The 15,933-nt window shown below is 35.4% G+C and overlaps 2 protein-coding genes across 2 annotated transcripts; one reads left to right on the top strand and one right to left on the bottom strand.

Annotated features, from left to right (window-relative positions):
* Positions 1–3,787: 3,787 nt before the first annotated feature.
* LOC132627093 (transcription termination factor MTERF4, chloroplastic-like) lies at positions 3,788–5,797 on the bottom strand. The gene has a single exon (XM_060342194.1). The coding sequence runs from the start codon at positions 5,578–5,580 to the stop codon at positions 3,988–3,990; it is 1,593 nt and encodes a 530-aa protein (XP_060198177.1). The 5' UTR covers positions 5,581–5,797; the 3' UTR covers positions 3,788–3,987.
* A 3,134-nt stretch (positions 5,798–8,931) lies between these two features.
* LOC132627092 (uncharacterized) lies at positions 8,932–12,912 on the top strand. Its single transcript, XM_060342193.1, has 2 exons — positions 8,932–9,149; positions 12,407–12,912. Exon 2 carries the CDS (start codon positions 12,448–12,450, stop codon positions 12,745–12,747), a length of 300 nt encoding a protein of 99 aa, XP_060198176.1. The 5' UTR covers positions 8,932–9,149; positions 12,407–12,447; the 3' UTR covers positions 12,748–12,912.
* The last annotated feature ends 3,021 nt before the right edge of the window (positions 12,913–15,933 follow it).

The raw sequence follows: 15,933 nt of genomic DNA, 5'->3' as shown, positions 1-15,933 counted from the left end.
GCATGACGCCAAGAGAAGAGAATTCTGAAGTGTGGTTATGAGATGTTGGTCTACCTTGAAAGTCACGCTGAATTCTCAATCATACATGCTGGCTTTGGATCAAGTCTCGCTTAAAAATAACTCCAGTGCTGCTACCAACATGGATTGTGGTGTGATGGCTTGGGATCCCTACTCCTTAACCAGAGTAGTATTATCACTTGCACAATTACAACAACAACATACCCAGTGAAATCCCACAATGTGGGGTCACAATTACATGTGGCAAAAATGAGGAATGTATATAGAAAGAGTAGTTCACTATTTGTGATTGACAGAGCAATAACACACCAACCTCTGACATATAGCTATCCAACTTATCTTCAAGCATCTTCATGCTAAAGCTTAACTGAAAGTTGAACCTGCAAGTTAAATCAATCACATCTCTGCTGCCTAGCTGAGAAGGGAGTGAAACTAGACTCTTCTTTCTTTTTGTTTGAGAAAAGACTCTGCTTTTCTATCAAGTTCACATTACATTAGGAGAATTCCATTATTGATTACAATCACCTGTGTCCAAGCATAGTTATCGACCTCCTTAGCTTGCAAAGCTAGTTTAGAATAGTTTCCATTCTCATTTTATTTAGGTAACAAGGCCAAGATCTTTTTCCTTGACTGCAAGTTACTCAAAGAGCCAGCTAACTTCCCTGCCTCCATCTCCCCTTTTCCATTCATAACCCAAGATCCATTTCTAAGTCAATAGATTTCGGCAAGGAAATTAGCACTTGACACTTACCAACAGGGAAATAGAAATATCCACTATGGTTGTATGGAAGAAATTTGAGGCAAGGAGGGCATACTGACCAGACTATCAAATAAACTCCAAAAGCCATGAAAAGTACTTTTTGATGCAGGGTATCCACATTGTCCCCCGCTAACTCCACGTTATACAAAAGATACTTTTTTATATTCCTGATTTATATTGTTCTGTTCACAAGACCCAAAAGAACTGTCTGGAGTGGATCCAGAGAGTAAAGTTCACGTATGGTCAAATTAGAACTCCTCAATATTATTCTTATTTCTGTATAACAAACAAAAGATTCACTGGATTCCCTCACTGTTTACTGCTGAATCACATAGCAAATGGTGGAAAGAATAAAGAGGCAAAGAGCACAATTACAGAGCATCCAATTATTAGTATACTAATATGAATAAAACTATGCCACTAATATGGTTTCTGGTGCACATGCAATAACGGAGTATATGGAACTGTAATTTAAGAAAATACACTGACATTTCTCGAGATGGATCGAGTGTATTAATACTGGAAAACGATGTAAGATTCTACACACACCCTAAAGCTACGGTTTAAGGACATTTCATCAGTTTGATCTAATTATTGGACACTACAGGTCAACAACCAAAGATGGCAAGTTTGATATTTGTATTAAATAGGAAAGCATGACTACTTTTTCTCAGTTTCAGTATGCCTTCTTCCAATGATCTATTAGAGCAACCAAGCGCGGTCAGATCTTACAAAATGAAATAAACCTAAGCACAAGTACTTGTGGAAAAATAAAATAAAAAAAAGGGTAAAGCTAGCACACTGTCCAGACAGAAACATAAGAAAAACCATAACTGCAGAAGGAAATCAACCTCCATTTAGACCATGTCAGCTTTGACTGAATAAAGAATTATATACTAGAGAAAGATAAGATGGCTTCAGGTATCTGCATGTTCAATTCCTTCCCCAATTTCTTGTAATTTGCATCTGAATGACATCAAGGAGTTGATGTGTTATGCTTAAATATCAAGCACATAACTCCAGGAAAAGAAGGAAACAGCATGAATCAAATTGTTTACGATTTCACTAGTAAAACTCTAACAAAGACTAAGCGTTTTAACACACTGCAAAGCTTTCCACCTTATTGGTGTTTTCTACCCTTAGGTTACTATCCTTATACAGGAGTACAGGGCCTACGAAGTCAATAACAAAAGAACAACTAAACAGTACTTCCTCCTTTCCATTCACATGCCTAATAAAAAGTAAATTGAAGCACGAACGAGCTGCAAATTAGGACAGTAGAAATAGCTTATCATCAGAGGGTGAGAGCTATTGATCAAAAGTACACATTGATGTATCACAGGCTTCTCAAATCAGCTGTATAAATCTTACGGCAGGGCTCACAGGGATTAGCTCCCCGCTCATCCCAAACCAAGATGATTGCTAATTGTCAATGCACAACCTTTTATCTCAGATTTGTTAAATAAATTATTTTAAGAATGTAAAGTAATTGTATGGATGAACTAGCACCAAGGATGTGCTATGACAGCTATACAATTTATTTATTTTTGACAATGGTATCTTGTATATTGAGAAAAGGCACTAGGTTAGTGCCAGAACCATAGATACAGAGAAATAGGACAGCAGATCGAACTATGAAATCCTGACAGTTACATAGCACCTATCAGATCTATTAAGGATACTGCCTATTCCACAAAACATTCTTTACACCAAAAATGAAGAAGAAGAAAGCACTTCATCTTAAAATTCTGTAAAGAGCTACTTCTTCCTTAAAAAATTCTTAAATTTCTTTCTTTCCAAACTGTCCACCATATACAAGCAGGAACCGATCTCCACCATTTTTTCTGTCTGACTACACCCCCTTTGCAGTTCCAGTTCCTTTGCAGGTCACTAGTGTTGGAAGGCATACACAATTTGAGACCCACAATGTTAAGAAAAAGTTGCCACAGAAGATCAGTGACAGGGCAATGAAGAAACAGATGGCTATTGGATTCTTTTCTAAACCACAAAAAGGACATCTAGAGCATAAGTGAAATCCCCTTCTCTTTAAATTCTCGAGTCAGGTAAGCCTCTCTTTCCACTAGCCAGGTGAAACACAACTTTTGTAGGAGCGTTAACTTTCCAAATATATCTCCATGGCCACAGTGCAATTTGTTCATCCAAATTACACAGTGTATGGCAAGCAGACTTCACTGAAAAAGCACCATCTTTGCCAGGTTTCCAATAGAGCTTATCACAAGACTCTGTTAGCCGTTTGATATCTTCCAGAGTCTTAAAAATTTCCACAACTCCTTTTATTTCCCAGTCATTTAGGGCCCTTCTAAAAATAATATTCCACCCTTGAGGATCCCATGTTGTATCTAAATTTGCTCTAGGAAGGGAGGCAATGTTGTAAAGGTCGGGGGATAAATCTTTTAGAGTACCGTGACCTAACCAGTTATTAGTCCAGAACAAAGTTTTCTAACATTTCCCACTTTGATGTTGGAGTTGTCTGCAATATAACCCCAGTTTTTTCATGAGCAAAAACTGGTAATTGATCCCTTAATCAGACTGGTTAAATAATTTAAATGAGAATGTCTTGATAGGAAAAAGGATATATCATGCTACTCATTAAACATGAGATAGTGGATTTGCCTTTAACTCAGATATTCATTGCATCTGAAGCTATATGATTCTGCAAAAAACCAGGAATGATCTTCTTCTTTTTTTTTGATCAGGTAAACATATTTCATTCATATCAGGAATGATCATAGTGTAGGATAAGCAATTTACCATAGAAACTGTTGTTTTGCGTTGACTTTATATCTGCAACTGATCCCGTGGAAAGAAATATGTTTTTTGTTTAACGGCATATGGGAAGTTCATGATTGTGCAGATGACATCTGAGAAAATTCCTTTAATGGAGGCAACTTCAGTAGGAAAGCAATAGTAAAGCCTGAGGCATAAAGGTACCCCATTACAAAAGCTAAAAGTTAAGACAAGGAAGATCTTCATTTTGCTACATGGGTGTGTTATAAATGCTGTCAAACTACAGAAAAAGAGAAAGTAGCAAATCTAGTTTTACATAGTATTACAAAACCCAAGTTGATCATGATGGAAGAAAAGGTGCAACATGGGCATTAGACAAGCCAGAAAGCAGCAAAAGAATATTCAACTAATATTGAAAGATATTGGCATTTATACCCAATTCACGAATGTTACAAAGTACACTATAAGGAGACAGTGCGTCTATATAGTGTTTCATCATCACTGTCATCTTCCTCTTCTGATACAATCTCATTGCCGGGTAGCTCTAACTTCCCACCCATATAAAATGACGGACCAGAACTTTCAGGCTCTATATAATCACCATACAATCTCTCTTCAAATCGTTGGTCACTACAATTGAGAAACCAAGCCAAAGAACATCTGATTCCCTTGCTTTGCAACCGTTGGTACCTGGGCTTGATTCTCGATTCCAAGCTATATGTGAAGTAGTCCGGAAAGTCCAAAAGTTCTTCCATTGGTCTGCCCATATCATTCTTGAAGAAGTAAAAACTATTTTTCATGAGGCCAACTTGTAAAGCAACTAACTGAGGACATTTTACAATCATCTTTGCCACATCAGCCGTTGAAAATCCCCGTGCAAGAAGGAACTCTACCGGTTTCATTATCACGTGCTGGTGTAGGCTGACAATTTGTGGCATCTTCTCGATAACTCGAGCAAAACCATCAGGATCAATCTTGAGCTTTAAGTTAAAGAAATACTGTTGCGACGATAGCTTAGCTTTCAAAGGCAAACCAAGAATTTGTGGAAATTGTGCAATAACAGAAGGCAAAGTTTCCTTCCTAAGTCCAAAACTGAGTAAGCAATTTACATTTGGTTTCACCGTCTCTTCAACATCATAACCAAGTAAATAAGCTCGTTTCTCCAACATCCTCGCCAATATTTTCTTCGGCAAACCCAACGAAACCAAATAATCCACAAGTGGTTTAATCATCGTCCCAACTCTCATTCCAAGAAAATACGGATATTGCGTTACCATCGGCCCTATATCCCTCGGATTAACCCCTATACTAACCAAATAAGCAACTGAAGTACTCATCGTCCCCTCGAGTTTAAACCCTAACAGCTCAGGATATTTCATCAAAACATACCCAATATCTTGTTTCTCAACATCAAGACCTCGTAAAAATTTAATAACCGGAACAAGCTCTACGACAACACTAGCATGTAAACATTGAGGGTAATTCTTAACAAACTCACCAAGCTTAGACCTTTGAAGACCAATTTTCTCCAAGTATGTCAAAACAGGAATTATATTTTTCCTCACACTACAACCAAGAATCAACGGATATTCATTAATATCATCAACTGTCAGACCAATTTTCTGCAAAAACTCAACGCGTTCGCGCATAACTTCAACAGTGGAAGGTAATTCTAACTCCTCTAATTCATCAGGGATTATTCCTATACTTTTCAAGTAATCACAGATTATAACACGTGACACTAATTTTTCCTTACGTCCTTGGATTACACCCCATGTTACTGTTGGCATTTCATATTCTGGGAATTTCGATGAATTCGTTGAAAAGGCTATTTGGTTAAGTACTCCAGGGAAGTATGTATATGGGGTTTGAGGATTTTTGTAGGGTTTAAGGATTGTTTTAAAAAATGAGTCTTTTGGGTTTGTCCAAGAGAAATAAGTACATGGGGTTTGAGGGTTTTTGTAGGGTTTAAGGATTGGCTTAAAAAATGAATCTTTGGGGTTTGTGAGTATTGTTTTTAAGGATTGGTTTCTTCTTAATATTGTTGAGGTCATTTCAGTGAATAAGCAAAGATCATTCAAGAATACAACAAGGTTCGAAATGAATTCACTTACAAGAAAATAAGAGCTTTAAAGGGCAAAACTTGTAACGCCTTACCTCTGTTCAAGCAGAAGGAAGCAAGCTAATGTCCATTTTCTTTCAATGGGAATATAGATGAGGAAGAACAAGAATTCGTACCTCAACATGGACTCGTGGGCTGGGCCATCATTACATATACAGATTGGGCTGGGTTCATATTAGACATCCAAGGGTTTGGTACACCGACTAAGTTATCTCGGAATTATAATTCTTGGAGTAATTATTCCATTGAGAGGTGGGATAAATTAGATGGGATATTCAAGACTAAGTTTGGATAAATTTTAGATCTTGTTTGGTTGAAGATATATATATTTATCCCGAGATAAATTTATACTTTCAACCAAAAAAAGTATAAAATTTATTCCAAACTTAATCCTGGAATGTCCCACCTTATCTGGCGTACCAAACTATCCCTGAGGGTGTGTTTTCTGAAAAATATTTTCCTATTTTCTCTTGTTTGCTTGTACTTAAGATCTTGAAAAATATTTTTTCTATGAAAATTGTTTTCCTCAAAATAGGAGAAAATGTTTTTTATAAAAAAAATGAGGGAAAACATTTTCCTGATTAACAAAAATACACCTATGCATCCCCAACCCACCCTTGTATGCCCCCATCACCACCCCCATCCCCACAAACCCAACCTCCACCACCTCAAACCCCACCACACCACCCAACCCCCACACCCCACCCCAAGCCACCCACTCCCACAACCTCACTTTTTATAAAAAATGGGGAAAAAATTCTTACCCCCCACCTCCAAACCCGTATTCCTCATCACCAAAAATTGCACTCCGAGATCAAAAACTCATAGTGATATTGCTTTAAAAGTATATGCAAATGCTCTTAAATAACATTTTCCAACTTGCATACCAAACACAAAAAGATGAGTACGAAAATCACTTATTTTTCTGGAAGATATTTTATGTGGGAAACATTTTCCGTCATGCCAAACACACCCTGAAAGAAGGGCTGATTTACAAGAATGGCCTCGGAGGTTGTGGTCTTAAACATTTGATCCTGCCAGTTTTCAGAACTTGAAGTTTAACATGTTTTGACTTTTGATCCTGAAAGTTTACAAGGGAAGTCAAAGTTCAAGACCACTCATTTTTAATGTCATCGAGTGTAATTTTATGTGGAAGAGAAGATAGCAGGTAAATTGTATAAATAACCAGGTTCTATAATCAAAATGTAGTAGTTTATAGAGAATTTCAAAATCTATAGGCAAAACTGCAGGATATTATGTGCTCATATATGAAGGCAAATAGGGGGGGGGGGGGGGGGGGGGGAGGTAGAGCAGGTCAAAGATTAAATGGGGTAGGGCAGGTCAATAGTCGGGGTGGGACAAGGCAAGTCAAAGGTTAAACGGGGTGGGACAAGGCAAGTCAAAGGTTAAACGGGGTGGGACAAGGCAAGTCAAAGGTTAAACGGGGCGGGGTAGGTCAAAGGTTAAACTAGGCAGGGCAGGATAATGCTTAAACAGAGCATGGTGAGTCAAAACATTTATTTTAAAAATATTAAATGGGGCGGATCTAAGCTAGGTCTAATAGTTATTCTATTAACTTTTTATTTGCCACAACTATAAATTGAAGAAATAAGAAATAAGAGACCTATAAATTACAATACTGTTATGTATAGGAACATAATATATATATATATATATATATATATATATATATATATATATATATATATATATATATATATATATATGGATTATCTATTTATTTATAATATAATATATGCAGCCATTTATGAGGCAAATAAAAAAAAATGTTAGATCAAAATATTGGGATACATTCCAAGATTGGGGCAAATATTAGGTCATTTTGGTTATGTGCAAAGACAGTTTATATTAATTATGGCATGCAATAAAAGACATGCATTCAGTCAAATATGTTAAAACTAATTCGGTGAGCACAATAAAAAAACTTTATCAGTGTCAAAGTTAATATCCTAATTTACCAAAAAATTAATTTTGTTACAAGAACATACAAATAGGGGCTAAACGGGCTAGGGCAAAACCTTAATAAGAGAAGACTCAACCCGCCCCGCCCGTCCTATTAATGGCATCCCAAGTTGAAAACCAAGAAGGTCATTACATTAAAAAATAGCTTAAAGGAAACAATAATTACTACTGTTACAATTACTATTAGGTACTAGGGCTCGTTTGGTACAAGAGATAAGAATAAATAATTTCGGGATTATATTTGAGATAAATTTATCCCACGTTTATTTAGGATAAAATCGCAGTATAACTAATCCCGGAATTGTAATACTATTATTTTATCCTTATGGAAGGATGTAATAACTAATTCCGAGATAAGTTATATGGGGATAACTTGTTTCCAACCAACACATATGAAACAAAAGGCAGGGGGGCATCAAAAAGGCTGGTTACGTGTAATCAATAATAGATTATAAGCTTCGATGACACTCGTATTGTTAATAATTCTAGTATTGAAGACCTTTCTAATAAGTAGTTTCAACGCAATATCAATTAATTCAAAGTTGAAAATGAAAAGAAAATGTACTTTTTGACTCATTTCATGTGGCTGAGGTCCATCGAACAAAGTATAAAATAATATTAATAGTAGTGTCAGCTTGAACATATTATAGTAATAATAATAAAATAATTTGATGAAATAATACTTTTTTGTAAAATTAGTTAAGTGTATTATTACCTCCTAAACATAATTAAAGTAATTCTAAATGAATCTGGATAAGCTTTTCCTTGATCATCTCCTCCCGCGACACTCAATAAACAAAAATAAAAACTTAATATCCTTAAATAAATCTGTGCTCAATAAATTTGCGCTCCTAAACTTGACGCTTTTTATTTAGATCCCCTTAAATTATACTTGATTCTAGTTACCCTCATGTAGTTGGCTTTTCTATAATCATAACTCGTCCTAATTGCCCTATAGGCTTTTTTTTTTTTATAATCGTTACCCTCTCAAAAGAAAAATGCTAAAGGAAGGAAAATTTGAATTGTATTTTAATAGAGGAACATAGAAGATATATGGAAGGAGATAAAAAAATAGCCTTCACAGAATGACTAAATATAAAAGGAAATGATATTTTAGATCTGTTTACACATCAGATTAATATGACGTGATTGTTATTTTACACTCTCACACGCTAAATGTCGTTTGAAATCACTTGGATTATAGAAAAGTCAAATACAGAAGGTGTTTAGAACCGATCGTTATTTGAGGGGATAACGATTATAATAAAATCAAATACTTAATACAAAAGTATAATTAGGAGCTTAGGACGGGACATAATTTAAGGAAATTTGGTGAGAGTATAAATCCAAAGCATTTATTTGTGTGGAATTTTACGGATTGAGTGAAAAGTGTTTTCCCCCGACTTTAACGACCCAAACAAACAGATCCTTGCCTCACTACTTAAACTCCACTTCAAGATTTCAACTGCCCATTATTAACCAGTTCCTCCTAACTAATCGCTATTCACAGAAATTAAGGTTTGTTTCTCAGATCTCAATGGTTTCTTTTCAGTTCAATTATTGTGATAGGAATGGGTTATTAGTTCAATTTTGGTGTTTATTTTGTCAATCTTGTCTTGGATTTAATACCTTCATAGTTTTTCTTGATATCTGTTTATTGGGTTTTCTTGTTTTTTTCCTATAAGGGTTGTTTTGTTTGTTTGTTTGTGTGCGTTTTGGGATACCCTTTATATGTAGATGTACTGTTATTGCTCTGTTGTAAGTTTATTTCTTTACCAACATATTTTGTTTCTTGGGTTCGTTGGTTTTCCTGTGTATTTGCATTGGTAAAATACCCTTTATGTCTATTTTCTTGGTCATAGTAAATCTTGAGTTCATAATATGGGATTCAAGGTGATTGTTTTCTGTTTCTCCGATAGTAGTGCCTAAAGGATTTTGATTTGTTATATCTCACTTCCTACTTTTCTGTTTTGAATTTGAGTTTCGTGGACGGGGTGGATGGCACTCGGGTTCTTGATTTTATCAATGCTGAGAAGGCATTGCTTAAGAAGTAGGTACCTAGTGGAATTCTTGCGTTCTGGTTCAGATGAAGCTTTTCCTTAATTTCGAGGCTTAGCTGCTTTTGCCTTGTGATAACGTGGGGTTGTTAAGTGATGGCTTGAAAATGCAGTATGTTGTAACTGGAAAGAATTTTCATGTTGTAGGAGGTTTATGAAATTGTTATCGCAGATGAGAATTGTTTTTCACTAAAGTGAATTCTGCACTTTTGCTTTATTGACAAGGTGCTGATTTAACTTTTAAAAGGTTTTAATATTTAATTTCCAATAAAGGGGTGTAAATAAGTTCAGGATGTTTTTTTTCCAGTTACCCTTTTGTCGTGTCAGACGCTATAGTCAGATACCAAAGGAGAATAGAATATAATGCAGCATCACGTGTTCTGTGGAGTGCGTTGTTATGTATAGGATGCATATGATTTGTTATTTGGATGCCACTGTATCGTCTTGGTCAGCTTTATCTAAGAGCCTATTGCTTGCATGATCGAGTGGACTTATAATGGATAATCTACTTTAAAGGGTTATATACTCCCCATATAGCTTGGACAGCAGAAGGGCTATGAGTGGTTCATATCAAACTAATGGCAACACAAGTTTAATTCTAATAGGATCTTACCTGATAATGAGCTGTATGTACCTTGAAGTTTCCAATAGTAAACGGTCTAGGAGTAGGATCGTTGTTATTGATTATCTGCTTCTATGACATGCTATTTACACAATTATATGAACGGCACGATTTCCGGTTTGTAATTATCTGCATTAATCAAGTGAACCTGATTTGTTTGATTTAGATAGAGCTTCATGTTTCATCTTCATCTGGTTGGTATCAATCGTCTTTCTTTTGATCAGAGTGCTGCATATTTTATCCTATCAAGCTATTTGTTGTATTCAAAATTGCTTGGAGCTTTAAAATCGGTTGCAATTTAATGGAACTTGAGCTTCAATATCGAAAGGGCTAATACATTGGATTTGCAAGTGTCCAATGCCAATTCTTGATCTTGATGATCCTGGACACTGTTACTAGAAACTCTTAAGCCAAACAAGAAAGAAATTAAGCATTATGTCATAATTCTACAAGTAGGAGTTAGAGGAACTTCTCAAGTTTTTACATTGTGATTAAATCATAGACTCAAAGCATATTTTTATGTCATAGTAAAGCAAGTGTCATCTGTATCTGTGGTCCATGAAGAATTGTTTTACTTCGAAGGGCAATGAAGGAAATAATCTGTATTTGAGGGTTTTTGTATAGTTGGTAACATCTTTTTGACTTATCTGTTAATTTCTAGCTTTTTTTTTTTGGTGGTTTTTGAAGCAGGATAGATTTTGAGCTTATTCATCAAAAAAATAGGAAAGGGCATCTCATGTAACTTTTCATGGTACCTTATTCTTGATAGCCCTGGTTTAGCACCTTGTTTTTGTTGGAAATGAAAAAAAAATAGAATTATTTGACTGAGTACTAGCACCCAAGGGTGTGGCCTAGTGATCAATGAAGTGGGTTGAGAATCTAATTTCTTCCCATCTGTCCAAGCCTTGGTGGACCGAGTTACTCAGTACATGTACTGTTGGTGGGAGGTTAGCAGGAAACCCGTGGGATTAGTTGAGGTGTACGCAAGTTGTCCCCGAAACCATGGTATAAAAAAAGGAATAGAATGTTTTTCGACGGTTAAATACCAAATTTGGAAGACGATTACATGACTTGGCAAGGACAATGAGCAATAATAAGAAATACTATATTTTCATATACTCATGACGGCTAAGGTGCACTTTTTTATGGACAATTATGAAATACACAAAGCACTTTGTTTTAATGTATCACTGTTACACGTCTAGAATGTCTCAGACATGCTTATAGTCTTATTCCTTTTCTTTATTAGGATGCATTAGCGGGCCTTTTTGTGTTCCAGTTTCTCTATCAATATCTTTATGAGTGTGCCTGTGTTATTATAGGTATCTCTTGACTTGAGGACCACAATTATTTGGCTTCACAATTTTCTGTCTCTTGATATTAGTTCACATACAATATGACGGTAAACAGTAAATTTTCGTACTCCATCTTAAGGACAGGCTGAAATTGCTGGTCAAATGATTGGTTGGTTTTGGAATTGGCAACTAATCATTGAAAGATTGCTGTTAAAGAATGGGTATAAAGCAAAAAATTACTCTTTGTGGTAACTATGTATGAATTAATTCAGGTTGGTAAGAGGCTAAGTTCAAATAGGTCTGATTTCTTTTGGGCCAGTTTATGTTGATGCAACTTCTTACTCTATATGGGCTGATTCAGAAAATTGGAAGTTTAATTTGGTTGCTTCAGGTGGTTACAGAGATAGCTACATGTCGTTCTCATATTTCCTAATGCATTTTTTCGGTTACCTTGTGAGAAGAAGCTGTAGAAGGAATAGGGGGGGGGGGGGGGGGGTGCAGTTTCCATGTATTCTATTGATTTTTGAGAATTTTTTAAACAAATGCTCATTCACATGTTTATGAGGATAGTGCTCTACTAGTCAAAAGATTGAGCAATAAATTTTAAGCACTGTACAGGCACTTCACTAGCCCTGCAACTTTGTAGTCATAATACAGCGATGGTGCAACAACTTTTACACTTCAATTATTTGCAGCCAGAGCACATCACACACACTCGCACTCTCTCTCCAATTTTTTCCTTTTGCACTGGTATCTAATGGACCTTAATTTCTTTGAATGTGTTTGGAATGTATCATGCAGCGAAACCGTTTTCACATTTTGAGGTTTGGTCGACGTGCAATATGAGTCTGGCATGTCTGGTATGCCATAGTGTAGAAAGCCCATCACAGTCCTTCAGAAGTTACTCAGTTTCAAGTTCTGACAATGATGGAAGATGTTCTGCGATTGCCAATTGCTTGATCAAGAAGATATCGCTTGGCCACCCTGCTGCAAATGGCGGCATCACAACCTCTAAAGTGACCCCTCAGCCTACTGATACGAGTAATGGTATAACGGGGGCCCCGCGGCTCGTTAGAAGCCGTGCTGTGAGGAGGGATATAGTCAGAGACTGGAACTTTGATGAGGTTGCGTTGGAGCGTTAGTCCAGTAATTGGAATGTAGGTCAGAAGACATTATGCTTGCTTTTAGTAGTGTTAAATCAGATAGAATTTTGAATTCAGTACTTTGAATCTAGTTTTGGGTGCAAACGTGTTACAGCAAATATCACACTACAAAGTAATTTTGATATAATCATCTGTTGATATTCCCTTCCCTTCTTCCTTACCTATTTTCTCTAAAAGGTACTTTCTCCGTTTCGTTTTTATATGCCAGTGTTTAGCCAGATATGGAGTTTAAGATAAATGTATTAATTAGTAGAACTGAAAGAAAATAATAGAGTAGTTTGAAAAGTAGTTTAAGATAAATGTATTAATTAGTAGAACTGAAAGAAAATAATAGAGTAGTTTGAAAAGTTAATTTGATAGAAAAATAATCACATCAAAGTTCAAAGTTTGATTAGTTAAATAAATTTGATTTTAAAAAAAAAAAAAAATTATACATAAGAATATTATTACTACTACAATAATGCAAATAATTCATTGAAGTATAATGAAAAGTATGAAATAGAACACGTATCTTTGTTGTTTAGTTGGTAAGAGATGTGTGAAATCATTTGCGGTGAGAGGCGGATTTCGGATTTAGGATTTGAAGGTGGCGGGTGCCATAATTTTCTTCAATGTACATTTTGTTAGGAACGTGTATTTGGGTCGGGTCTATCTCTTTTGAGTTTATTTGGGTCAATTTAAGAGGCCATTTTTTATTCGCAAATATGAAAATTACATTTCAAAAATCAAGAAACGAACAAAATTAGCATCTTAAACAAGAAATCACACCCATTAACAACAGAAGTAAAATCAACATTTTCACCGGTGGACTTACATCTTTTATGTATATTCAATAAGGGAATTACACCAATTAAAATAAGAAAAATAAAAGAATAACTCTTCAATAGGTAAATTACACCCCATAAGTAAATGTAGAATAGATACTACAAGTTCTAAAAAATAAATCATAAATTTCATGTTTTTTCTAAGCAATGCTTACAAAATTTTCATCACAATTTAAGTAGTAAAGTGATTTAAATTGAATTTAACAATTATAGAAAAGCATGAATTTTTATAATACACTTCCTCCGTCCATTTTTATTTATCCACTATAGTAAAATAGATGTCTACTTTTACATATAAGTTATATAGTTTGAAAACCCAAGACATAATTTATCATTTTATACCTATTTTACCCTAATTATTAAGTACTCAAATTCATTTATCATTTTATTTATTGCTTATTAAGAGTGTCTCAAGTCAAATATAAACAAGTAAACATGGACGGAGGGAGTAATCAACAAAAGAAATTACAAAAAGATTGACTTTTGATCTCAATCCAAAATTCTCATTGAGACCCAAGTTTTTCGATTTAAATACTCACAGATTTGAGATTAAGAGAAATACTTAATTTAAGAGATTTTGAAGTTTCTATTTTGTGTGTTCTCGTTAGAGATCACAGATACAATATAAATAATAAAAAGATAAATAGAAAATTGGAAGAGCTCAAAAGAGAAATGACTGGTACAAAGAACTAAGAAGCACAAAGAGAAACGGAAATTGAAAATATATCCAAGATAGATTCAAACTTGTGTCTACCAGCCATGATACCTTTGTTTAATTTGTGATTGGGGGTGGCAGGATCAAATATTTAATCTAGTTTAAGCAAATTGCAATATAGGTATATACAAAATTTATCAATTTAGGGAGTGTCATGCCACCCTCACCCTGAAGGGTGCATCCGCCCCTGTTTGCAGTGGTAAATATTTCAAAGATCTTAAGTAGCAATCTTTAAACCATGATTGAAGGTAATTTTTTCCCCCAAGATCTTAAGTAGCATTCCTTAATCCATGATTGAAGGTAATTTTTTGGCTGAAGTCATCGACAGATCCTCGAACTTATCCGTGGAATCCATTTAGACCCTCCAACTGAGACTCCTACCATATGAACCCTTTAAAATCACTTTTAATGTGTCACTTGGACGCAAAATTAATATGCACCCAAATACACAAATTACATGCAATTCACAAGCCAGATTAACAAATTGAACGGAAACATGTGGATTTTAACTTAAATAAATAATAAAAAAACAAGATTTTACAAAAAAACAAAAAACAAAAAAGGAAGGAAAAAAGCAGCCCCTCCTCCTTTCTTCTTCTCCTCTCTTCTCCTAACGTTGCAGGCTCTTAACAACCCAACAATAAAGGTCACATTACCCCACCCCCACCCCCACCCCCACCCCTCTCTCTCACACCTTTTAGTGAACAAAATAAAGCACTCGTAAAGTCAATTTGAAAAACCCCTTTATCTTCCCCACTTTTTCTCTCTCAAATTTTCAAGAATACTGATCTCCACCATCATACCCCATGTAGCAGTCAGAGTCTTTTTATAGATCATTTTTGTACGCTTCTTTCTATGTTATGAATTGGATTTGGGAATGTAACAGAGGTATCTTAGAGGTTTATGGTGAGGTGAAGTGCTCGATTTTTTCAGTTTGTTTCCGGAAAAAATGGATATGGTTGGAATTCTTTTTTTTTGTCTCAGTTTCTTCTAATAAGTTTAAAAATAGCAACCGCACTTTTTTTTCGCTTTTGTTACTCGTCTTCTTCATTACAATAGCCGCAGCTCCATTGTCATGGCTAAGTAACACGAAACTGCTGATGAAATTATCATTCAACGGAGGGGAGGTGGATTGGGATGAAGAAGATGACTCTTCCTTTTCTCTTTTAGTTGTTTTTTTTCGTTTTTGGTTATTTATTTATAGTAACATATTTCCAAGTTGAAAAAAAATAATCATAATTTGAAATTGATCACACACTCAAAAGCAAGTGTAATGCATGCACCGTGCCACCTCAACAAATTGTGTCCAAGTGGCACATTAAAAGTGGTTTTTAGGGGTTCAGATGGTAGGAGTCTCACATCACGCCCCGAACCATAGCCTGGGCGTAACACTACACTCGATGTCTGACTGCATGTGACTGAGCGAACCACATGGCTTGCTAACTCAACACGAGCATGAACTGATGCGGAATAACCGAGGAACATGCATAATTTAAGTAAAGTGTGGGACCATAAATCATAATTCTGAAAATATCATAATGCGGAATAGTCTGAATAAACATAATAATAACGAACCAAAATGGCTAGACGACTCTGAATATCTGACATAACATAACTGACTAGTCT

The sequence above is a fragment of the Lycium barbarum genome, chromosome 2, assembly GCF_019175385.1.
Source record: "Lycium barbarum isolate Lr01 chromosome 2, ASM1917538v2, whole genome shotgun sequence".
NCBI lineage: Eukaryota > Viridiplantae > Streptophyta > Magnoliopsida > Solanales > Solanaceae > Lycium > Lycium barbarum.
Note: the sequence above shows the minus strand (reverse complement) of the source record. Positions and strands in the feature narration are given on the sequence as shown.

Excerpts from the sequence above, each read along its gene's own strand:
- LOC132627093 (XM_060342194.1), bottom strand. The coding sequence starts at position 5,580 with ATGACCTCAACAATATTAAGAAGAAACCAATCCTTAAAAACAATACTC.
- LOC132627092 (XM_060342193.1), top strand. The coding sequence starts at position 12,448 with ATGAGTCTGGCATGTCTGGTATGCCATAGTGTAGAAAGCCCATCACAG.